Source organism: Oncorhynchus tshawytscha, linkage group LG06 (genome assembly GCF_018296145.1).
Source record: "Oncorhynchus tshawytscha isolate Ot180627B linkage group LG06, Otsh_v2.0, whole genome shotgun sequence".
In the NCBI taxonomy this organism is placed as follows: domain Eukaryota; kingdom Metazoa; phylum Chordata; class Actinopteri; order Salmoniformes; family Salmonidae; genus Oncorhynchus; species Oncorhynchus tshawytscha.
The window spans coordinates 60,751,068-60,777,099 of NC_056434.1; the positions used below are offsets into that span (position 1 = coordinate 60,751,068).

The 26,032-nt window shown below is 40.6% G+C and overlaps 1 protein-coding gene across 1 annotated transcript; it reads left to right on the plus strand.

Moving 5' to 3' along the window:
• Positions 1–618: 618 nt before the first annotated feature.
• LOC112252811 (rab11 family-interacting protein 2) lies at positions 619–12,626 on the plus strand. The gene is made up of 6 exons (XM_024424438.2): positions 619–821; positions 1,365–2,001; positions 7,851–8,251; positions 8,387–8,756; positions 9,289–9,352; positions 12,026–12,626. The coding sequence occupies exons 2-6, from the start codon at positions 1,649–1,651 to the stop codon at positions 12,251–12,253; spliced, it is 1,416 nt and encodes a 471-aa protein (XP_024280206.1). The 5' UTR covers positions 619–821; positions 1,365–1,648; the 3' UTR covers positions 12,254–12,626.
• The last annotated feature ends 13,406 nt before the right edge of the window (positions 12,627–26,032 follow it).

Below are 26,032 nucleotides of genomic sequence, written 5' to 3' on the forward strand. Positions count from 1 at the left end.
TTATCTGCACCTACATGCAGCCACTCAGGAGACAAAGCAGTTCCCATGTTCTTGTGATTTACATCTTTCAAGAGCACCCTCTTTCCCCTCCACGCCCCAGACACCCACAAACCTCACAGGTGAGAGGGAGGAGTTGTTTGAACCCCATGGAATGCCATTGGCCAGGGCCTTCTTTTCTCCTTTAATTTTAGGGGAGCAAAACCAACCAGATATTTACATTGCATAGATTTGGGGGTGTGAATCATAAAGACCTAATTTCAACCTTATACCTTCCTAGTTTGAATTAATTACTGCAAATTACTATATGTTTAGGCTTCACTCCTCTAACCAGAGCAATTTTGCATGCATTTAGCATTTTCATGAACACACTCTTCCAATTTAGAAAACTGAATCAAGTGCCTATATACTGTGCCTACGTGAGTATCACACGGATATGTTTTACCTGCTTTTTCAAAAAGACACATTCTTCTTCCATGGTTTAGACTTTTTTCTGGTTATGAACAAAGTCTGTGTAGTCTACTGTGTATCCAGGGCAGGCACAACTTGTTTGACGTTAAAGATAAGGCGCGTGCTCCTGAAACATTTAGTTTCCACAGCAACAGAGGAGGAGCTTGAACTTTCACGGGTGATTGTGGCGGATGTAGTAGACCAACAAGGAAGTTAGCTAGTTTGGGCTGGTACAGCTAGCTAGCAGGCTGTAAAATAACGAAATTAAGCTCCAATAAATCATTTTCCAATTGGTTATTTGTGAAATATGTCCAACAACAATCGAGTGGATTTACAGGATGGAAACATGTCACAAGTTTTGAGAAAATGACGAGGTACAGTAGTGAGGAAGCTTGTTTAGCTAGCTTGCCAACATCAGCTGTTCAATCTAATGAACGTCTAGTAATCAATACTACTACGTTGCAACGTTATTATTGTATAATAACCGGTGGTGTGTCACAATATGACGAATGCAATAGAACTGAAGAACATGCTTTTTTGTGTGTTGTTGCTGTATATCAAGGGTTATCCAACCCCTTTCCTGTAAAGCTGCCCCCCTGTTTGTTTTCGCTTCAACCCAGTTATTAATCAGCTAACGTTAGCTAATTATAAGAATTAGCTAGGTGTGCTAGATTAGGGTCGAGCGAGCAAGGACGGTTGCTCTCGAGGAACAGGGTTGGAGAGCCCTGCTGCATAGTTATTTAGCTTACTTCAGCCAAGCTGGAAATGGTGATTGATGTCAGCAGTTTAGCTTGTTAACTCGCTAGCCTGCTTAGCTTCAATCATAGCTAACTAGCGCATCTGTAGTAGATAAGTTATCTAGTCAACCTGCACGACCTCTTACAATGTGTAACTCTTATCTCCCATTTTGCTTTCAGATGACTTGCCTTACAGTGGCCTGGACATTTGTGATATGTTAACGTTAATCACAAAAGACAAGTGTGTAAGATGGACTGAAGGAATTAGTTAGCTGCAGACTTTTGATATGTTACTAGCTGTACATGTAAATATATGACCAAAAAGCACTGTAAGTTATCTACATATCACTAGTCAACATGGCCCTACAAATAAGTTGTTAATATTTGCATGCTCTGTCATCACTTTTTAAGGTCAATTCACCTGCACATACATTTGAATGACTAACACATAAACAGAGCTGATCATGTCACTAGCAAAGCAGGCACAAACGTGGTTCCCAACTCATGTCCAAGCCACTGTTCTCCAAGCAACTGACCTACAAGCTAAGGGTAAGCACGGCAACAACGACGCCTACGCTATCATCCAGCTGGGCAAAGAGAAGTACTCAACATCTGTGGCAGAGAAAACACTCAACCCAGTGTGGAGAGAAGAAGCCGCCTTTGAACTGCCTGGTCTGCTTCTGGAGGGCAATCCAGAAATCTATGAATTATGCCTTATTGTGATGCACAGGTCCCTGGTGGGGATGGATAAATTCCTGGGCCAGAGTACCATCAATCTCAATGATATTTTTGATAACAAGGAGCGAAGGAAAACAGAGTAAGTATTACCAACTAATTAAACTAAATAAGGTTTTTCCCTTTCAAGGAAGTTTCGGAACAAAAGTACACAGGGTGTCCGTGGGTCCTTAAATCTTAATCTTCAATGAATTGATCAGGTTTAAAGGCCTTGAGTCTTAAATTCTGTTTCAAGAGTCTTAAATGTGCCAGAACTGACTACAGTGTTTCCGTTATGTTGCGCTGCTGCTTAAGTGTTGCCATCGTGGTAAATAATAAAAACAATTGAACATCAAATAATACTTGAGGCACACTTTCAAGATGTTAGAGCTATCTACCTCTGTGCGCCATTTCAGATGAACTAGCTAACTTTTTTTATGTCTTTGCACTGCAAAAAGTCAGTCTAGGCATAGAAACCGTAAATTACTTGGTAATAGGGAAATTTATTTATTTCCATGATAGAATTAAAAAGCCATTTTGGACAGATCAATGTAGATATTTTCCAATACATGCAACTTAAAAGTTTCATATCATGAAATTATGATTTGAAACAGAACAGTCTGGAGGGAATACTATTTGAGTCAGAAAATTATTTTTATATGATGGTAAGATATACAACCTCGCAAAGAGCCTATCCAACTAACAATCTCTTAGGGAAAAAAAGAAAAGAGAGAACTATTGGAACCAAGACTTAAAAAGAACTGATATTGGCACAAGATGAATGGAATGTTGGAACATAAGTAATGAAATTACAGTTAACGAAAGTTTGCGCTTAATCCAGTATAAACTAATGTATGAAATGTATTATACAAGAGACCCATTCACAAATTCTACAGCACAACGGCAGAGCCATGTCTTAAGTGTAAAACTAGCAATGACTCAATCTATGCCTTCTGGGAATGCTATAAAACAAATGTTATGGGCAGAGTTAGAATGTTGTCTGTCAGAAGTATTACAATGTACATTTAATTTTAATCCGTCTGTCTGCATATTTATTTCAAGACATGGCACATGAGGGCGCAGTGAGACACCCAATGGGCTGGACGATCCTTTTCTCGTCAATCATCTTGGAGACAATTATAATTTTAATGATGAGGTTTCTGTCATTTTGAATTTGGCGCCCTGCACTTTCACTGGCTGTTGTCATATCGATCCAGTTAACGGGATTTCAGCCCTAAGAAGTTAACTGGAAGTCAACCAATCCTCCATCGTTAAGACAATGGAAAGGTCAAATGCTTTATTATCTAAATGTTGAGAGTAGGTGGTTGACAAAATGGTGCACTTTGAGGCCATGTGGCGGGTAGTAATGTGGGTGCTAGAGATGGGGGTGTGAGCAGGTGGGTCTGGTCATCGATGTTTGTGCCCATCTGTATGCTGCTGTTTTTTAGGTGTATGTTTTGTATTGTTTAAAAAAAATCTTTAAAAAAAAACACTGTCTAGAGCCCTCCCACGCTTAGCTACCTTGGTTTGAAGGATAGCCATTTGATACCTGATTCACTGAATGAGAGAAGGACCTTATTGAGCTGACTCGGGTGTTTTGAGCAGTGTTGGATCAAAAACCTGCACACCCAGTGACGTAGCTCTCCAGATCAAATCAACAACAAAAAATGTCACATGCGCTGAATCCAACCGCTGTAGACCTTACAGCAAAATGCTTACTTACAAGCCCTTAACCAACAATGCACTTTTAAGAAAAAGAAAAGAAGAAAATAGAGCCATCTTCATGGAGCGTTGTCACTGTTTTATACAGTAACAGTGCTGTATATTTTACTTTAAGATATTTTTTGTGGTATTGAGTATCATTATAGCTAGTATTGGTATCGAAGCCAAAATTCTAAACGCTTAAGAGTTTGTGATCTAGCTAATGATTAGCCCATTGGGGTAGCCTAAACAAATGCAGATGAGCCACCCCCATCCTTCAGTCATCTATAGCCTAGCCACTATGCTACAAATCTGTTAAGCTACAGGAGAATGCACGTTGCTAAAATAGCACACCTGCCTGATAATATGAGCCATGTAGGCTATAGCCTTTGGGGAAGGAACCAGCCCTGAAAATACAACTTTTTCCCATCATGGCCATGTTTCTGGATAGAAGTATTAGCAGGTGTGTGGCGTGCACAGACCTCAAAATTGGTATTAAATTGCATTCTGAGTGGCATTAAAGGTGTTTAAAAGTCTTAAATTCAATTTCATGGACCCCGCAGATACCCTGAGTACAGTACAACTGTTAATTAGGAAATGTGTCTTCTGCTCTGCTCTCAACCCCACACTCACAAACACACTGGCCACAAAGAATCCGTAGTCACGTTGAACAGTGCTAGGCCTTTGGTTCCCTAGTTCTCTGTTTGATGTTTCAGAAGCAGCAAAGAGTAGGAAAGGAGGTGGATTTGCAGAACTGTCTCGTTCATGTCATGTGGCTAAACTGCAGAAATACCATTGAACATATTCTTATTTCGGTATATGATTCAGAGAGTAGGGTAGACTAGCCCAGATCACCTGATATTGTGAGGGGGAAATGGTCACACACATAGTATGTGGTCAGCGTTCCACATGTTTTTATGTGGGCATAATTGTACGAATAAAGATTCTTAAATTCAAAACCACCTCCATTTTGCCACTTTAGCATAGGCCCAAAGTTTGGGCCCCAAACAGAGTTTGCCAGTACATCTGTCTTGTTGTGACATAGGCTACGCCATTAGGTTCGTTGAAAAATGGGCTTTGTTGATAATGAATCAAGAGGTTAGTCTTTTGAGAATAGGCTGCCATTCATGGTGTAATTGAGTTGACTTGGGTGCTGTCTTTGTAGTTGGTGAACTAGTCCAGCGAGAACAGCAGTGCTATCAGATTATTTCTGTGTCTTGTCACAGCGTAGGTGCTAATACAGCAAACTGTTCCACCTCAATTCCAGTAATCACACAATGAACAAATGTCCTTGCTTAGTCTTGCCTTATACTGGAATTGAGATGGTAAACTGGCATTTGCGGACATGGCATCGGCTGAATGTTGTGGTGTGTCCCTTTGGGTATTAGCTTATGTTAAATGAATGTGGTGGAGCTGGCCAGACATGTCTTGTTACTAATTCTGATTCAAATTATAATAGTTTTTCCAGTGGTGTGAATGTATGGCGAAAAACACCACACCAGCTCCACCCAATCCAGGCCGCTACATAAAGTTATTTTTGGCTGTGTAGAATTACCATTGCACAAATTGTTGTAGTTAGCTAGGCGTACATGATGAGTAGCCTAAGCCTACGTTCTGCTCAGAGGAACAGGAACATAGTTAGGAGGATCTGGTGTCAATTAGCCATCAGTACATTTCATCATGCAAACACATTACCACACTTCCTCTTCACCCGCTAGTTGGGGTGAATTGCGATATGTCATAATCAACTGTTGATGGTTGTATTTATTTAAGGTGCCAGAGCTGATGCACCTCCAGGGTTGGCAGTTATTCAAGTAAAGAGCTGTTGTGGAGATGTCAATGGACTGGAATTTAGTCATCAACACAACTGACTTACATAGAATGAGCCAGAGGCCTAAGCCTACTCTTGTGCTACCATATCCATATACTGGAGCAGTTCCAGGTTTGCTAGCTAGCTGTGTCCGTTCGCTGTGTTTTCAAGCAGACGCATGGGGAGGAGAGTCCATCTTGACATCGGAGTAGGCAGCTCCTAATTATCGCACACCTGTGTTTGTTGATTGTGAGGAGTTTCCCAGCGGTCTGGGTAGAGTGGGAGTATTGTGGTTCCAGGCAGACGGAGGTTTATCTTGGCCTTGACACCCATGTGAAGTACAGGGCTGGCCCCCTCTCAGCAGCATGCTGTGTGGCTCTTAGACCATGCTCCGGAGGACAGAGATGGGAATTAGGCTAGCTTGACCAAGAGAGGCCCATGCCATGGCGATTCTTTGGCCACTCAGTCTGAGAACAGTTTAGGGCAAAAAAATAGAATCCCTGTCCACCTTTCCCATGACAGAAGTAGGTTAATGCTTGGACAGTCAGAGGTTGTGCTCATTAAGGAATTGTGGAATTTGCCAGAACACCTATGCTGTTTGAGAGATGGTTTAAATGTTGACTTTGTATTTTGAGTGAGGTTTCTTCCTAGTTCTACATTTCTGCAATCAACATACCCTTGATTTGTATGAACTAGGCTTAGGCTACAGAGAAGCCATCATTCTCATTAGCATGTATGAGTTGCGTGGTTGTCTTGCACCATTGCCTTTGTAATTTCCCAATTGCTTGTCATAGCAGTTCTGAACAAAGGCCAGATTTGTGCAAATGTCGCCCCTTTTTCTCACAGTGAAGGCATCAATCGTATTACTTCCAGCAGGCGAAGCAAAGAGGTTAAACAAACAGGAGCAGAGTGGCCTCGACGAACAATATTATTCAACATTCTTTTCAAGATTCAGACCATCACAGTTTGCAGGGAATTATGTTTGTCCCTCATATCAAATCACATTTTATTTGTCACATTCCCCCGAAAACGGCAGCCGTAGACCTTACAGTGAAATGCTTACTTACAAGCCCTTAACCAACAATGCTTTAAGAAGTTTTAAGAAAAGTACGTGTTAAATAGAAAACAAAAGTAACAAATAATTCAACAGCAGCAGTAAAATAACAATGGCGCGGATATATATAGGGGCTACCGGTACAGAGTCAATTTGCGGGGGCACCAGTTAGTCGAGGTAATTGAGGTAATATGTACATGTTGGAAGAGTTAAAGTGACTATGCATAGATAATAAACAGAGAGTGGCAGCACCGTAAAAGAGGGGTCTGGGTAGCCTCTAATATTAATTCTCAGGCAGGTGAAAAGATTCCTTTTTTTTTTTAAATACATAATGGTTGTGGCTGTTCCACGGGGAAATGTGCCCAACACAGATGGTTTTGGGTCTCCACTCTACTAATTTCTTCCAAAGGAAGCAGCTCCATTCAGTTACACAACCGTTCAAAAGGTTGGGATCACTTAGAAATGTCCTTTTATTTATTTTTTAAGAAAGGCACTACAAGTTTATCGTTTTTAAAAGGCTAATTGATCATTAGAAAACCCTTTTGCAATTATGTTAGCACAGCTGAAAACTGTTGGTCTGATTAAAGAAGCAATAAAACGGACCAGTTGAGTATCTGGAGCGTCAGCATTTGTGGGTTCGATTACAGGCTCAAAACAGCTAGAAACAACAAACTTTCTTCTGAAACTCCTCCGTCTATTCTTGTTCTGAGAAATGAACGCTATGCCAAGCCTTTTAAAATGATAAACTTGGATTAGCTAACGCAACGTGACATTGGAAAACAGGAGTGATGGTTGCTGATAATGGGCCTCTATTCGCCTATATAGATTCCGTTTAAAAAATCATCCATGTCCAGCTACAATAGTCATTTACAACATTAACAATGTCTACACTGTATTTCTGATCAATTTGATAAAATTTTAATTAATGGACAACAAAAAAAATCAGCTTTTCTTTCAAATACAAGGACATTTCTAAGTGACTCCAAAATTTTGAACGGTAGTGTATGTACTCTCAGATTTCTGTATTGTACCTTTAATGATAGTTTTCACCTAAAAATGGATGCAGCATATCACCTTGAAGAAGATGTCAAAGCCTAGAGTTTAGATGCATTAAATAATAGGCCTATATTTTCCACTGCTTTTTAAACCACTTTACACCAATATTGGAAAACACGTTTAAAATGTATTCATTTAAAAATGAATACATTGCCATGACAAACCTAAATGAATTCAGAATAGAAACATTTATTTTTAACTTGTTGAGAATGCACTGTTTTAGCACCCAACAATGGCACCTGATGTGTTCTTTGAATCTTCTATTCCTGTATTCATTTAAATGTGCCACATACCTAATTTACAGATGGCTAATAATCATCCCTTCTTTTAGCTGGTACTCCTTGGACTCCAGGCCAGGGAAGAAGAGGAAGGAGAGAGGGAAGATCCAGGTCAGCATTCAGTTCATGAGGAACAACATGACGGCCAGCATGTTTGACCTCTCCATAAAGGACAAGCCCCGCTCGCCCTTCACCAAACTCAAGGACAAGATGAAGGGGCGCAAGCACGACGGTGGTCTCTCCGACACCACCTCAGCCATCCTGCCCCGCTCCGCCATGTGTGACTCTGAGACCCTTCGCCAACCCAGTGCTTCTGACCATCAGCCAGAGCCCAAGATCAAGAGACACCTACTGGCCGGCTCCCATACGCTCTCTGCAGCCCGCTCCATGTCTGACCTCATTGGCACTCACTTCCGCCCCAAGCTGGACTCTAGAAACTCCATGGAACAGCTGGGTAAGGACAGCAGCTTCCTCTAGTATTAGGCCTATTTTAGTATTTACTTGTATTAGCCTACCTGTGCCATCTTTCTTTGTCTGTGATTAGTATTGCTTCCATGAATGTTTCAGGTAAATTGTTTGTGTTTCACAGAGAAAGAGAGTGGTGCCGCCCCTCACAGGCACTCCCAGGGCGAGGTGCCAGGCTACCAGGACAGCGAGGGGCAAGGTGATCCTTTTACTCATATCAGCGATGGCTTGCCGCAGAAGTACGCCACCCTCCCACGCAACCGCAACCCGTTCGAGGGGGAGCAGGGCCAGCTGTGGGACCGAGGGGAGAAAAAGGAGAAGAAGGAGAAGGTCAGCCTGCTGGAACGTGTGACCGGGAAGAAGGAGGGACGCAAGACCAACAACGGGGGGCGTTCGGGCAGCTCTGGAGACCTGCGCTCCAGCAACCCATTCAGCAGCGACTCTCAGGGAAACACCCAAACAACCAACCCCTTCCTCTCACACAAAAATATAAGGTAAAGCTTTTCATGTCCACACCATCATGTTTGGTATCCAAGCCAGGGTCATGTTCATTAATAAGCACTAAACGGAAGAAAACAAACTGAAATGGGTAGTGGCTTCCTCCAATAAGAAACGGTCATTTTGAAATGTATTTTTCATAACCGAAAGTATTGTATTTTCAGCTGTTTGAAGCTGGTCTACAAAAACCAAAAGTAAAAAATGCAAAAACAAAACGTAAGAACCCGAAGCATAGAAATAGTCCACATAGAACAGATCTAATGCGTCTTAGACTTGCTTTCAATGAGTGACAGATCTATAACTCGCTTTTCTATGTGAATTTGGTAGGGTTGCCCAAAACGTTACATATTGCAGCTTTTAACAGCTGCCACCATACACTACCTCTGTGGTAATTTAGGTTAAGGCAGATGATACATGGTGGTAAAAAAAATGGTGGGCAGGTTATTGGTAATATAACCCTCAGCCACAGGTAAATATGATTTCATGTGTTTTGATGATTTTGTAATTGTGTACATGGATGTTTTGCAGCGATAAAAATCACACCACTAATGGAGACATCCGAAAGGCAAGAGAGAACCACGGAAAGAAAAATGTAAGAGATCATACCTTGTACACTTTTTATGAACTAATCTCAAATAAAATGAAGGGGGGGGGGCAAGAAGGGGGAAAAAACAAAAAGCATAGTCCTAGTTTTTTTGGGGGACTTGTTCTGAGGTTCAGAACACCACTGACTTTTAATTGAGCAGCTCTCCCCGATCTCACTTGACATTGCAGCTGGTGATGTTGGTCTCTGAACTGCTGTCTTTTCTGTCTTTGACAGTTCACTATGAGTGTCATTAAACTAATGAACAGCGGTCATCATCTGACCCGGCTCATCATTTGAAACAGTGCGAGTTTCAGTCTCTAAGGTCAGGTGATGTACTATTATATCGTACTGGTACCATAATTGGAGCACTTTTTTTCTTTTTGGGGGGGGGGGAAATCTGTATGAGATTTTTCATTGGTTTGATGGGGGTATTTGCCACCTTAGTTTTGTCACACCCCCACCCAAAGACAAATAAGAATAAAACGCTCTCATGGTGCTTAATTCTACTAGTAGCTGGCCATTACACTGCAGAATTATTATTAACATGGTAAGAGAGCAGCTTCCAAAGTGATGTTGAAATGAGAAACGGATGCTGATAATGGCTTTCCTCACCTCTCGTTGTGGGTGTTGAGGAGTTGTCTTAACCACATGTGCCCCTCCATACTCTGCACTAGCAGAAATGAACTGGCAGTTCCATTTCCTCTCCTTTCAGGCCCTAGCTAATTAACCAGTGAGGGAGGAGGGGAAGGATAGTGAGAGATTTTAAAGAACGGAGCTTTTAAATTCTCAAAGCAGAGCTCATTAGAAGCAGTAATGAGACAACTGGAGAATGCCAAGTGTGCTCGTCTTATCTCCTCCTCACTACTGATCGTGGAAAAATTGTCAGTACTTTGGTAGTTCATGGTCATTTCCAGGCCTCTGTCACCAGCTACTACAGCTCCCGGCTGTGTAGCTTTATATCATGTCTGGGGCTTTTTGGCATGTGGGTAATGGACACAATTGCTCATACAGTATAATGAAACGGAGCTGGTAACTTGATTCATGTTAGGAAAGTCTCTCTGCGGAACTGGTTGTCTCTAGCTCTTCATTTTCTCTGGTAGCACAAAAGGCCTATTTCTCAGCACATTTTCACTTTGTCTCCAAAAACATATTCACTTCCCCAGTAAGCGGTTGATACACCCCCACTAACAACACCTGTTTTTCTCTGACTAAAAACGTGAGGCACTTTGCTTAGCTACTTTCAACTTTGGCTGCCCAGAAAGCGACAACAAAACCTAGCACACCTAGCATGTCCACATACCATTGGAAACAATGGAAATAAAAGGGCCGGCGTGTTTAGTGTGATCCCCTGCCTTAGTCCTCTTTTGTTTGGACATAAACTCTAGGGATCCTCACATTTTTAGTTTCTTTGTTTCTCATACTAGGACGAGTTACAGTAAATATGGTCCGGCACTTGGTCTTCTTCCCGTCGTAGACACCGCACAGCGATGGCAGCTTGGTTTGGGCACAGGGAGGGGAAGGGGACTGAGTGTAGTATTTTAAACAAGTTGATGGCTTTGCTGCTGTATCTGCCTGGTGGAACCATGTCCATTTGTTGAAGCGGTAACATGGTACCTCGTTAAAAAAAAAAACAGAAGCTCACAGCTCCTCTCGTCCCTCCATAATGGGATCGGCACAGACTGTGATGCACCCGGTCCTCTAAAGAACAAACTCGACCAAAATAGTTTGGTTGCATCTTTCTTTTCCTGTTCATTAAGTCTTGACCTTTTTATTCCGGAAATATGCACTCCGCCGTTTCCAGGCAGCTTCCAATTTTTTTGTTGTCTTAATTACTGTTTGCGGCATGGTTTCATTTTAATGTGATGCTCTTGTCTGCCAGCTGGTCAAGGTCTCTGCCTAGGCTGGCTTGTGAGGAGAGGAAATGTGCTTTAAGATTTAAAGAGGTAATGGGGGTTGAAAGCTTTTTTTTTTCTAGAACTAACACTTAAATAACACATCAGATTCCCTTCCACAGGATTCCTGATTGTTTGAGCCATCGCAGAGTTTCTGTTGAACACTATTGAACACTTGATCAGATCAAACACCTGAAGTGAAATCCAATGGCGACGACAGTGCTAACAAACCTGTGGAGTGACGCCTTATCACAGCCTCTCAATTAGTCCTGACTGCCACCCGGTTATACGAGCTGAACACGTGCTGCCATGATGTAGTTTGTTGCGTTTTTCCTAACACCTTTAGGGTAGCCTAGTGGTTAGAGCGTTGAACTAGTAACCGAAAGGTTGCAAGTTCAAACCCCCGAGCTGACTAGGTACAAATCTGTCGTTCTGCCCCTGAACAGGCAGTTGACCCACTGTTCCTTGGCCATCATTGAAAATAAGAATTTGTTCTTAACTGACTTGCCTAGTTAAATGAAGGTAAAATAAAAATAATAATTAGGCAGTTAGTCTATCTGCCGTAATACGAGGGATTCCCTGGCTTAGCCCACCTTCTGTCTTACTTTAGATCATTTTTAGCACTCATTTACCTTTTGCTTAGTTTTTTTCTATTCCTACCATCTGTACTGTATACTACTCATATACTACGAATCTCAAGACGCGTTTGGAGAAATACACTTTTATTTTGTGTAAATGGCGCCGTCTGTGTTTACGTCATCATAATGTCTGTGGTTTGCACCCGCAGGAGACGATGCAGACGAGCGCGGCTTCCTACAGCAACTTATCTTTCGACGAGGTGGTGCATGAGCTCATCAAGCAGAAGGGGGTGGTGAAAAAGAAGGACGCCCATATCCGTGAACTGGAAGACTACATTGATAACCTGCTGGTGCGTGTTATGGAGGAGACGCCGAGCATCCTACGGACACCCTACGAGCCCAAGAGGAAAGCGGGGAAAATCTCCAAAAAGAACTAGTGTCAAGGTAGAGTTAGGGGTTCCAACGATATGCTCTTGTTTCAGTGAGGGCCCATCCTAGCCATTGTGAAATGTATTGTGGGTATAGAACAAAAATGAAGAGAAGGGGATTGACCCATGCCACCATTTTTATTTTTTGAATTTTTATTTTAATAGGTTTTGCATGCTTTGATTTGAGTGTACACCAGTTTCCCCATCAATTTCATTGGGAAGTGAAGTACTCCCGACTACATAAATATCTGACAATTTGACTTGCATTTTAACAAACCCCATGGCTTTCCCATAATTATAGAAATACTAACCTGTGAATCAGTTCAGTTGTTGTGTAGTGATCCACTTACCCTTTTTTTGTTATTATACCTCTTGCTCTGTTCTTTGCATGACATTCCTTTGTTTTCCATATTCAGCCAAATTGAAAGAATGTGAAATGGCAATGTCTCACAGATCCATCAGAACACCTTATAGCAGAGACCAGTGGGATAAGAAACAAAACTAGTGGGTTTATGCCACACGTGACCGTTTCTTCAAGGTGTACACGTTTTCACAATAGTTTATACAATAGACCTGTGCACTTTCACACACGTATAACATGGGGGGGGAAAACACAGACAGCTTCTGAGGCGATTGTGTGCACATGGAACCACCAAGCTAGATTTGCATTTTCACACTAAGGCCATACAAATTTAATTAAATGTTTAAAGGATGGCCCACTTAACTTTAGAAAAAATTAAAAAGAGATTAGGTCCTACTGAAAAAATTGCATGTTTTGATCAAAATAATGCCCCCCCCCCACTAAAATCACTTAATCATTTGATTAGGTCGCTAGGGTGTTGAACTAAGGTTGCTGTAGTATTTTAAAGGGGTTATCTAGTACTTTTGTATACTTTTTAGCTAGTCATTCTAAAAGTAGCACTCACAAGCCAAAAGTGGTCCCTGAAAATGGCCTATGTCTCTCGCTCTGCTGTGTGTGCATCTTGCTAGCTGTCATTCATATGGCGAGGTGCTAAAGTTAACTTGTTGAACTCGTGCTGCTAGGGGGCTAGCCCATGTGGGGGGAAATGGTGTAGCACAGTATAAAGAAAAACTTGTGATTTCATGGCTTAATTGAAGTAAGACAGTAATTCTGCTTATAGATTATGCATGTATAAACTACTCGATGACATATCCAGCCCAAAGTGGGAGGTTTAAAAGAATACCGGAGCATGTCTTTAATAAAAGGGGCTACTTATTTTTTGTTTGTTTTGGCTTGCTCGCCTCACTTTAAAAAAATATATATATATATTTATATCTGTTTAATAAAATATGTATGGCCTTAGTATTAAAATGTACCGAACACCGCGTGTTAACTTATCACACTTGTGTGAAAAAAAATAAGAAAAGTACATAGTTTATTGAATAGGGTTTGATATGCTAATTTGAATAGAGCTGTAATGACTGTTTACACTTCAGACCAAGATGCAGGATTATGACACAAACTCTCACTCAGCCAATCGGCCCTTTACACGCCTCTTACTGTAGGCAAGGATTGTGTTGATATACTGGAGGTGTGAATACAATGTTATCCGCCTGTCTGTGACATTGATCTGAGCCTTTTGGCATTAGGATGGTTTGGACCCCTCTTGACATTTGCCATCTTCGTACAAAATGATATTATTTAAAGTTACTCTTATGAGGGTAGGTACTAAGCACTACTGAATTCTTACTCAAGACATTGCATATCCAAACACAGATCTGAAAACAATGTGACACTGCATTTGAACTTTGACCTTCCAGTGAAAACAAAAAAAAATAGGTGAACACTGTATTTTCTCTGGTCAATTTGATGATATAGAATGTCTCGGCATCGTGCTGGTGCAGAATGTAATTGAGTGGAGGCAAACTAAAGACACTGCTATTGAAGCCTCCTCCAGTGTTTACACCAAAGTGAATTCATTCAACGAGCTGCCATTGTCCATCATATCAACTCCAAAGTCATTGCTTTTGGGTTTATTTCAGTTAATTCTTTTTATCATAAGCTAGGTTTCCATCCAATTAGCGACAGATTTTCATTTGATTATTCAAAAAATTTGCATAAAGACAATATACATGTTTTCCCACCAGAGATGTTTCCATCAAATGGACTTGTTGCGGATAAAAGGCTCTACGCGATGACGCAATGCACATAAAAATACATTTGGCGGTTAAATTCCCATGTACCGAATACAAGTTAAATGGGTTTCCATCGCATTTTCAACTCTACTGATGGTTTTCTCTCAGAAACAAATGGTGTGTTTTATACACCGAGTGTGCCCACTCTGGTTTTGAAACGTGCGCTCTAGCCAACAGCTCACAGATCCAGTGTGGATACAGCCTACATCAGGGATGGGCAACTTTGACTGCGATCAAAACATTTGTGGTTCCCTCTTGACAGCGGAGATAAATTTGTGCGATTCTACACATTTTGCCATGGGGTGTAGAGAAAATGTTGCAGTTTAAAAGCAAGTTTGCTGCAATTCTACACATTTTGCCATGGGGCGGAGAGAAATGTTTGCCGTTTTTAATATGATATGAGTGAGACTAATTAAATCATTGTTGACCCCCCCGGCCGGTAATTCGACCATGATAAGTTTGCCAAGTTAGCTGCCCGCTAAATTATCTAATCAACTTGTTTTTGTTGCTGACATGGGTTAAGTGACTATCAGTGACTGACATAACGAGAGAAACTGATGCACAACCAAGTTTCGAAATTGTACCTTGTATTCTACTAGTCTAACTCGCAACAGTAATTTGAGACCCCGACTGAGTTCCTAAAACGTTTTATCGAAAGTTGTCCGCCCCTGGCCTGCAGGAGATTATGGACAAAATCATGTCACCAGAATAAGACCCTTGCTATTTATTTAAAAGGAGAATCAAGCTCATCACCTTGCACTTTCACCACCCTGTGAAGTTCCTCATAATGGATTTAATCTGTAGCCTAATAAACTGCCTTGCTTTCCCGACGAGTCATAGTGGGAGGACCACACGTGCCATCGCGTGACTCCCAAGTTTACCTCGGTGTGATGGTTATTATATCAGTATTTGCGCATAAAAGAGTTTCCTCCGACATTTCTTGCATAATTAATTTCACCGACAAAAAGATCCCACCTTGTCTAGCGTATTTTGTTTTGTCGACATTTGGAAAGTTTACCGACAAATGTTCTGTTTCCATCAAGCCTGTTACTCGCATCAAAAGGTTGGATGGAAACCTGGTTACTGACCCGTGATGACTGTATTTATCTTTAGGACCAAGCGCATTGTATGCCCTTTATTTACAGTCAATGTAGGCCCATACATTGTCATTCAAAAATAAGTATAAACCATTGGTCAAGTAGTTCTAGCTTTACTTTACTGGTACTGCTAAGTGCAATAAATATAATTTATCGACATGTTTAATATTCAATTGGTGTCCATCTACAAATTCTCTACATTTTTTTTATATATCATTATATTGTGTACTCAATTCGAACATGTCAGAATGACATCCGTTCTACACTTGTGATCTGTCATTGTTTGTCTACAGAGAAAAATCGGATTCCTTTAGGTACAAGTGGTTCAGTTTGTAGATTTACTGATTCTTGTTTGAATTGTTTGAATTATTTGAAGGAAATAGAATCCAGGTGTGTTGCTACATAGTAATGCATTTGCTGGCTGACTTTGTTTATTTTGTTAAAATGTTAGCCTTAGCACTTTGATCCATCAATGAGCAGTGTAATTGCTTTCCAGAAAGGTTATTGGTAATATTTTGCTTGTAATACACTGTACTAACACATCTACAAATCAAACTATTAGTACAGATTTTAACAAGGGCCTATGTTAACCTGTTGTAAAAAAAAATATATATATGTGTGTGTGTGTATATATATATATATATATATATTTTTTTTTTTAACATTTTGTATGTTTTGCTAAATAATTTGTCATACAGCCTTCATACTGTCCAAAGTATGGCCAAAAATATAATATATCATGACAGTTTTATGAGATATGTTACCATAAATAGTTCTGACAGCATAACAAACAGTATCAGCTTGTCAAAAAACAGACCACTCTCAATTTGTTTGTCTCCATGACATTTTGCTTCAATAACAACACTGTTATGACAAAAATATTTGTTCTACACAGCTTACACAAATTCTGCTATGACCTTTAAGGTTAAGTATCAATGTACAGTACCAGTCAGAAGTTTGGACACCTACTCATTCCATGGTTTTTCTTTATTTTATCTTTGTAATAGTGAAGACATAACTATGAAATAACACATATGGAATCATGTAGTAACCAAAAAAGTGTTAAACAAATCAAAATATGTTATATTTTATATTCTTCAAAATAGCCACCCTTTGACTTGATGACAGCTTTGCACACTCTTGGCATTCTCTCAACCAGCTTCACGAGGTAGTCTGCATTCTGCAGCGATACAGCATTCTGCAGCGATACGCCATCCCATCTGGTCTGCACTTAGTCGGACTCTCATTTGTTTTTCAGCAGGACAATGACCCAACACACTTCCAGGCTGTGTAAAGGCTATTTCACCAAGGAGAGTGATGGAGTGCTGCATCAGATGACCTGGCCTCCACAATCACATGACCTCAACCCAATTGAGATGGTTTGGGATGAGTCAAACTGCAGAGTGAAGGAAAAGCAGCCAACAAGTGCTCAGCATATGTGGGAACTTCTTCAAGACTGTTGGAAAAGCATTCCTCATGAAGCTGGTTAAGAGTGTGCAAAGCTGTCATCAAGGCAAAGGGTGGCTACTTTGAAGAATCGGAAGTATTTTCTTATTTGTTAATTAAACACTTTTTTTTGGTTACTACATGATTCCAAATGTGTTATTTAATAGTTTATGTCTCCTCTATTGTTCTACAATGTAAAAATAAAGGAAAAACCCTTGAATAAGTAGGTGTCCAAACTTTTGACTGGTACTGTATGTGTTAAGCATAAAGTCTCCCGCTGTGTATGTTGTCATATTTCTGAGTCTACCATTAATGAGTGCTACTGAACTTTCTTAAAACAGTGCTTTGTGAAAAAGGTTACTTTACGTAGTTATTACTTACTTATTCCACTGTCAGTAGGTAAAACGTATTACTGTGTTACCAAAACGGTTTCCCTCTCTGAGTTTACTTGCTTTCATGGAGCTAATGTCAGTGATGACAAACAAGTCTCACCTAATTAGCAGAAAGTTTTATATTTGTCACTTTTTTTTTCTTCTTTTTGTACACTGTTGTGCCATCTGTAGTGTTCAATGGTGTTTTAGATGAATAGGATTGTTACTCAAAGTTGTGCACTTACTAAGTGTATGGTGACCCCTGTTGTGAACTATGGATACCTCAGAAGTCTCAACCAGTGATGACGCTGAGATGAAGTCACACACATTTTAAACCAACTTTGTTGCTTCTTCCAGTCTTTTGTTTACTTTAAAAAAAAAAAAGTCAATTTTTACATTCTAATTTCTATATTGTATATTTGTATGGGTAAAGTAGGGTGAAATATGGTGTAGTAACTGAATGACCACATATCAAGTCAGGATACAGTCCGATTTCCTGTTTGGATGATACAATCTACATTCTACAATCTACATATCGCGTAGCTGTTTTTTTTTTTATATATATATATTTTTAGTAACAAACACCGTTTACTGCAAATCCTCCCAATCACAATTAACTAGGACATAGAGAATTCAATGGTATTCCATAAAATGCCATAGCTGCTTTTAGTAAAGCTTGTCCGAGCGAACATCAATGAGACACTTTTTTTTGTTTTTTTTGTGCCTATTGTGTACAAATTGTTAACCTCTATTACATTTTTTTTTTTAAATGTTAGAAAAAAAATGTATTTATTCTTGTTGATCTTTACCTGAATCGTCCTACATCGAATGTCGTGTAGGTGCCAAATTGTGCTTTCATTCATTATACTGATAGAATTAGGTTATTATTTTTGCTGCTTTTCATCTTTTTAAAATATCAGGTTTATCCAGACAAAATACTCAGCTAAAGTTTTTACTATAATTCTCCCCCCCCCAAAAAAAAAAGAATTACAGGGAACTTTTACATTTTATGTCCATGCCTTCGTTGTGTCACAATACAGCTAATATTCTGACAATTTCTCCATGAGGCGGCAGGGTAGCCTAGTGGTTAGAGAGTTGGACTAGTAACTGGAAGGTTGCAAGTTCAAACCCCCGACCTGACAAGGTACAAATCTGTCGTTCTGCCCCTGAACAGGCAGTTAACCCACTGTCATTGAAAATAAGAATTTGTTCTTAACTGACTTGCCTAGTTAAATAAAGGTAAAATATATTTTTTTTTAAATGAGTTACTTCCATAGCACAACATTGGTGTACTTTTACTTAGTCAATCATTATCACACTCCAGTTAGCTTTCATATCAAATTGCATGTCAAATCATCTTTGCTTGATGCAATTTGGACACGTTCTGTTTAGAGAGCCATCACCACAGTGGCTCATATTATAGCACATTCTGAGAACGAAAATAACAGTATTTGATCAAAGTCCAGATTGATTGTACAATAATACAGGCGGGAATGTCTCCAAATGCCTATTCTTTGTATGGTGGTGGTGTCACTACTTTTCCCTATCTGTTTTTCCCTTAACCTTCGCTGCTGTTAACTAAGGTGGGCGCACGTTTTCACAAGACTAGCATTTGATTTTTTTATACTTTTATTCAAAGTTTTAGATGTCAGGATGGGTGGGCATATGGGTTTGATGTAAAGATTGGATTGATTAGAAAACTGTTTGATTGTGATACTGAGAACATATGAATATGGTGTGTATGTTGGTATGCAAGGTATTATTTTGGGAACAACAATGCTGATGTAAAAAGCAAAGAATGGCACTGCTTCAAATGCATTCGGTGTATGTATTTATTGTCCACCTCTCTCTCACACACACTGTCTCCCCAAAAGCTTATTATTTTGGCATGTGGCATGGATTTATTTACATTAAGATCTTGGAGTGGAAATGTGTTAGGAAATGCCAGTGATCCATTGGATAACAAAATTGGAAGGCACAAACCAGAATGTATTGCTCTTTTGAAATAAATACACTGTACTTATTAAATAAAATACCTGTTTTGGTTTTAATGGATTTATTCATGCTTTATTTTCATGATTATATATTAGACCATGTGGGTTTTTTTCTTTATATAGGCACACGTGAGATATAGAAACAAATTAGGTATACATTATGCACCATTCTGAACAAATCATACGGATGAGTGCCTACATTTGAATCCCCATAGTCCCATTGAATAAAAATCGAAGTAATTTCCCTGCATTCCCTTTCTGTATTAATAGTCCTATACACATTTCAGTATACAATGCAGTACATTTCAGTATACAATGCAGTACATTTCAGTATACAATGCAGTACATTTCAGTATACAATGCAGATTTCATGATAAGAACTGTACTTGTGTTGAGTTTCATGTCCAGCTTTGTTTGCTTACCGTTTGTGGCTCCTTTTTGTTCAGGAGAAATTCCCATGCCTTCCCAGAAAAAAAACCTGAGTGGCTTCGTTAGACAATTGTGAGTGGCAAGGCTGCTTGTTAAACCCCCTCCCCCTAATTTGCCTAAGTGTATAAGAAGTGTATGTGAAATGTTTCAGGACAATCAACACTTGTGTTGTTTACGGCCTGGTGCTTTTGTGGCCGGGTTTCACTCTACCTCTCCAAATAGCAGGTTAAAACATGACCCCTCTTCTGTCACCCCGGCCAGCACCCAAAGGCAGTAGCCTACATCCCAGCTCAAACAGCTGTCAGCTTAAACCAAAGACTACACTTTTAATGTTCAATGGAACTGTTTACTCTCAATAGAACTAAGTACAAGAGGCAGATAAAGGAACCTATTCAATCAAACTGATTACCCGGTTTTTAGGGTAAAACATTTATAGAAGTATTGTACTGTGATTGCATGCTTTAATTGTGGTATTCAACAAGATGTTTAATTTAGCAAAACAAAGAAAATGATTAGCATGCCAATTCATGGAATAAGGGATTGACATGCTCACCTACTGGTGTTTTAACAATAAGAACAGTCCTAATTTGGTATAGTATGTTTCATATCACGTAAACATCGGTGAATGACAATGTCACTACAAATGATTTAAGTGTGTAATTGGGGCCGTATGTGATAGGTGTAATTAGATCTCTCGAGGAGCTAATTGAAACACTCACTGCCACCAATGCACGTTCATCAACTGATAGGGTTTCACATAGCCCAGGCTTTGGATGGCACGTGTCACCTGCCTGGACACCTTCAAAGATGAAAGCACATTAGGTCTTTCTATTAGCGTAGATTACGTTTCTGTAATTTGAGCAAAAAACAACAAAACATGATTACATGAAGGGATAAGCGAATGGCAGGGCTAACAGCAGCTTGGGTAGGGAGTATGCCCACTCGACAGCACGCGTGTACAGGTGAAGAGCACACGTGTGCCAGAGGGGGGCCACACACCGGTCGGCCTGTGCTCCCCTTTAAAAATGGATGGGCGTCGCGTCCGGGGATCGATGTCACACCACACGCGTCGTTGAATGGGGGATGCCCGGGGTAATCACGAAGACATTTACATGAGGTGAAATTTACCAGATGGATAAGGTGCTTTTGAGGGAAAATGTAGACCTATATTTGGGCAGCTGCCCCCAGACAAGGTAGATGAACGGGGGCCAGATGTCAAGGTCAATCCCCGCCCTCTATGAAGCCTCCATAGCGCCATACAAAAGATTGTTAGCTAATCTGAATAGGCATTCAACAGAAATCCGGTGTCAAATGTGCCGCTCACTTAAGGGAAGACCCCAGCCGTGTGCGTTGTGTATCTATTGTCCACCTCTGATCGCTGCCACACGTCTAGGATCAGGTGAACAAAGCCAGATGACACCCTGAAGAGAGAAAGAAAAAGCCACAGCCATGTCTCTCTAACAGGGTCATGCTGACATAATGGGTATTTAACGTGTTTACGGCTTAAAATGTATACATTGACTGGTAATCCTGACACAACCATAAGAGAATGCACCGTTTTCAATGAGGAAGGGATGCGTTTGATTTCAATGCTTCTTGCAGTTTACCCTTCTTCTTTTTTTAACACAATATGAACAGCTATCACACAATATCTTGGTGATCTGCAACTCATCGAGAAATAATGAATACAAGTCAAAGAGCCATTAGGAACAATGGAGCAACAATGGCACCTGGCAAGGACTGAGTCTGTCTAGCCTCTGTGGTCAGTGTCAGGTTTCAGCTGTGCCTTTTGATTTGCTATCCATCCCGTCAAGAAGCCATGGAAACGCAGCTCCACCACACCTTGACAGCAGTAGCATCCCAGATCCATGCTGTGTCATCGCGTGACTGTTGTGGCGGAACAGGTTGAGCTCGTGCGACTAGGCCTACTCTCTGCCGTTCTGAAGGTGCCAGGGAGAAGGGGAAAAAAAACATCCTTCAGCAAGCTGGTGAGCGACTTCTCTCATTATTAACACTGTCTGACCAGCACGTGCCTGATGAGACTTATCACCCAAAAGCTATGAAACATGAGCTGTCTCAATGAGGAGACTACGGGCTGTAGTGTTTAGTCATTTATATCCTGTAATTGGCACCACAGAATCCTTTGGGAGGGATTATATTAGTGTGAAAACACAGTAGGAAAGCCAATTTGAGAGCAAACTAGAAGGTAATAATGATCCCGTTGTCAGCCAGGGTGGCTGTCATTAGGGATGCTCATGATCTCTCAGACAGCAGGTCAACACTGAAGATGAGAGAACCAATGTTCTGCATATGATATAAGTGACACTTCATTGCTTCTTCTAACCTCTGCTAATTTATGCTGTTTATAGTTTATAAAGGTTTTAAGGATTTGAAGTTACAGTGCCTTGCGAAAGTATTCGGCCCCCTTGAACTTTGCGACCTTTTGCCACATTTCAGGATTCAAACATAAAGATATGAAACTGTATTTTTTTGTGAAGAATCAACAACAAGTGGGACACAATCATGAAGTGGAACGACATTTATTGGATATTTCAAACTTTTTTAACAAATCAAAAACTGAATTGCAAAATTATTCAGCCCCTTTACTTTCAGTGCAGCAAACTCTCTCCAGAAGTTCAGTGAGGTTCTCTGAATGATCCAATGTTGACCTAAATGACTAATGATGATAAATACAATCCACCTGTGTGTAATCAAGTCTCCGTATAAATGCACCTGCACTGTGATAGTCTCAGAGGTCCGTTAAAAGCGCAGAGAGCATCATGAAGAACAAGGAACACACCAGGCAGGTCCGAGATACTGTTGTGAAGAAGTTTAAAGCCGGATTTGGATACAAAAAGATTTCCCAAGCTTTAAACATCCCAAGGAGCACTGTGCAAGCGATAATATTGAAATGGAAGGAGTATCAGACCACTGCAAATCTACCAAGACCTGGCCGTCCCTCTAAACTTTCAGCTCATACAAGGAGAAGACTGATCAGAGATGCAGCCAAGAGGCCCATGATCACTCTGGATGAACTGCAGAGATCTACAGCTGAAGTGGGAGACTCTGTCCATAGGACAACAATCAGTCGTATATTGCACAAATCTGGCCTTTATGGAAGAGTGGCAAGAAGAAAGCCATTTCTTAAAGATATCCATAAAAAGTGTTGTTTAAAGTTTGCCACAAGCCACCTGGGAGACACACCAAACATGTGGAAGAAGGTGCTCTGGTCAGATGAAACCAAAATGGAACTTTTTGGTAACAATGCAAAACGTTATGTTTGGTGTAAAAGCAACACAGCACATCACCCTGAACACACCATCCCCACTGTCAAACATGGTGGTGGCAGCATCATGGTTTGGGTCTGCTTTTCTTCAGCAGGGACAGGGAAGATGGTTAAAATTGATGGGAAGATGGATGGAGCCAAATACAGGACCATTCTGGAAGAAAACCTGATGGAGTCTGCAAAAGACCTGAGACTGGGACGGAGATTTGTCTTCCAACAAGACAATGATCCAAAACATAAAGCAAAATCTACAGTGGAATGGTTCAAAAATAAACATATCCAGGTGTTAGAATGGCCAAGTCAAAGTCCAGACCTGAATCCAATCGAGAATCTGTGGAAAGAACTGAAAACTGCTGTTCACAAATGCTCTCCATCCAACCTCACTGAGCTCGAGCTGATTTGCAAGGAGGAATGGGAAAAAATTTCAGTCTCTCGATGTGCAAAACTGATAGAGACATACCCCAAGCGACTTACAGCTGTAATCGCAGCAAAAGGTGGCGCTACAAAGTATTAACTTAAGGGGGCTGAATAATTTTGCACGCCCAATTTTTCAGTTTTTGATTTGTTAAAAAAGTTTGAAACATTCAATAAATGTCGTTCCACTTCATAATTGTGTCCCACTTGTTGTTGATTCTTCACAAAAAAATACAGTTTTATATCTTTATGTTTGAAGCCTGAAATGTGACAAAAGGTCGCAAAGTACAAGGGGGCCGAATACTTTCGCAAGGCACTGTAGGATAGCCTGAAAATTGGTTTGGTGTGTCTAGCTTGAGTGGTTTAAGAGTTACTGTTGGTTGGTTATTTTATGCAAATCTATATAGTTATAGTTGATCAAAGTTTTTAAGAATCTGAATGTAGGATAGCCTGAATGTTTTAAAGTTGGTCTTGAAACTTAATTGGCCAAGGAGCAGGACCATTTGAATAGCTACATCTGTATTCCTATGGTTCTCATTCAACCCAATGTTAATTTATGAAAAAAATGTATGTTTATAGTTCAAAGTGTGAATAGTAACAAAAATCTGTATAAAAGCGATCTACAATGTGTCAGTCTGAGCATTTTAAAATGGTTAGAGTTCAACAGGTATGAATGTTATACAAATTCTGAACATTGGTTTAAAAGAGGAGATTTGTCAAGAATTGTTGATTTGTTTTCTACCATTGAAGTCTGTGAAGTCTTTTGTAGTTCAAAAAGTATAAATGCTATCAAAAATAGTTTCTCTAGCAACATGCTGACGGTCAGTTAATAGCGTAAGCGCTAGAGCGAGCGGAATAATAATAAATATGTAGGAAATCTTTCAGCAAACACACCTAGAAAGGAAAAAAATGTTTTACTGTGACTGTCCCCACTACAACAACAAAAATCTTAAATACATGTAATTTTGTCCTTGAAACATTTCATTGAAATACTGTAGAATTCCATTCATTCCTATGGAGGACTGATCTTTCCAGGGAGTGACAATATGGTGACCAGTGGCTTCAAAGACTCTCATTGGCCAATACATAGATAGCATCAGAAATCCAGGGTTTATATAAACTCAGCAAAAAAAGAAACGTCCCTTTTTCAGGACCCTGTCCTTCAAAGAGAATTATTAAAAATTAAAATAACTTCACAGATCTTCATTGTAAAGGGTTTAAACACTGTTTCCCATGCTTGTTCAATGAACCATAAACAATTAATGAACATGCACCTGTGGAACGGTCATTAAGACACTAACAGCTTACAGATGGTAGGCAATTAAAGTCACAGTTATGAAAACGTAGGACACTAAAGAGGCCTTTCTACTGACTCTGAAAAACACCAAAAGACAGATGCCCAGGGTCCCTGCTCATCTGTGTGAACGTGCCTTAGGCATGCTGCAAGGAGGCATGAGGACTGCAGATGTGGCCAGGGCAATAAATTGCAATATCCGTACTGTGAGACGCCAAAGACAGCGCTACAGGGAGACAGGACGAACCGCTGATCATCCTCACAGTGGCAGACCACGTGTAACAACACCTGCACAGGATCAGTACATCCGAACATCACGCCTGCGGGACAGGTACAGGATGGCAACAACAACTACCTGAGTTTCACCAGGAACGCACAATCCCTCCATCAGTGCTCAGACTGTCCTCAATAGGCTGAGAGAGGCTGGACTGAGGGCTTGTAGGCCTGTTGTAAGGCAGGTCCTCACCAGACATCACTGGCAACAACGTTGCCTATGGGCACAAACCCACTGTCGCTGGACCAGACAGGACTGTGCTCTTCACTGACGAGTCACGGTTTTGTCTCACCAGGGGTGATGGTCAGATTCGCGTTTATTGTTGAAGGAATGAGCATTACACCGAGGCCTGTACTATGGAGGGGGATCGATTTGAAGGTGGAGGGTTCGCCATTCCCCGCAGAAATATCCGGGAACTTGCAGTTGCCTTGGTGGAAGAGTGGGGTAACATCTCACAGCAAGAACTGGCAAATTTACACGTGAAGTTTGCTGAAAAGAAACGCAGTTGACATTGAGAGGACGTTTCTTTTTTTGCTGAGTTTATATCATTGGTCCCAACATGCTAGTAATGGTTAATATAATCAACAACAGTCTGTGAGTCACACATCAGAACAGGTTGCTCATGGGTAGTTTGCATTTGAACTTTGATCCCTTGCTCATTATAAACACATGCTAAACTGAGAGTAATACAGTCAATCAATCAGTCATCTCCCTGACTTCACAGGGCAGGGAAGCTCTGCTGGAATCCTGTTAAACTGCAGATGTACCAGCCAAATTACTCTAGTGGGGAATTACCATGCCATAAATTCACATGTCACTGGAAAGGCTGTATTTTATAGCAAATCCACGCTGTCCTCGTTTCCATAACTGTCGCAAGAACTTGTCTCTCTGCAGGGCTGAAACTTATCACCGTTGGCAAATCTAGACATGTTTACATCAAAACATGGCCTCAAATCATAGGGATCTCTGAGGAAATGTCTTGAGAGTAACGTGGCTCCCCGCCATGTCATAACAGGTCCGCTGAAA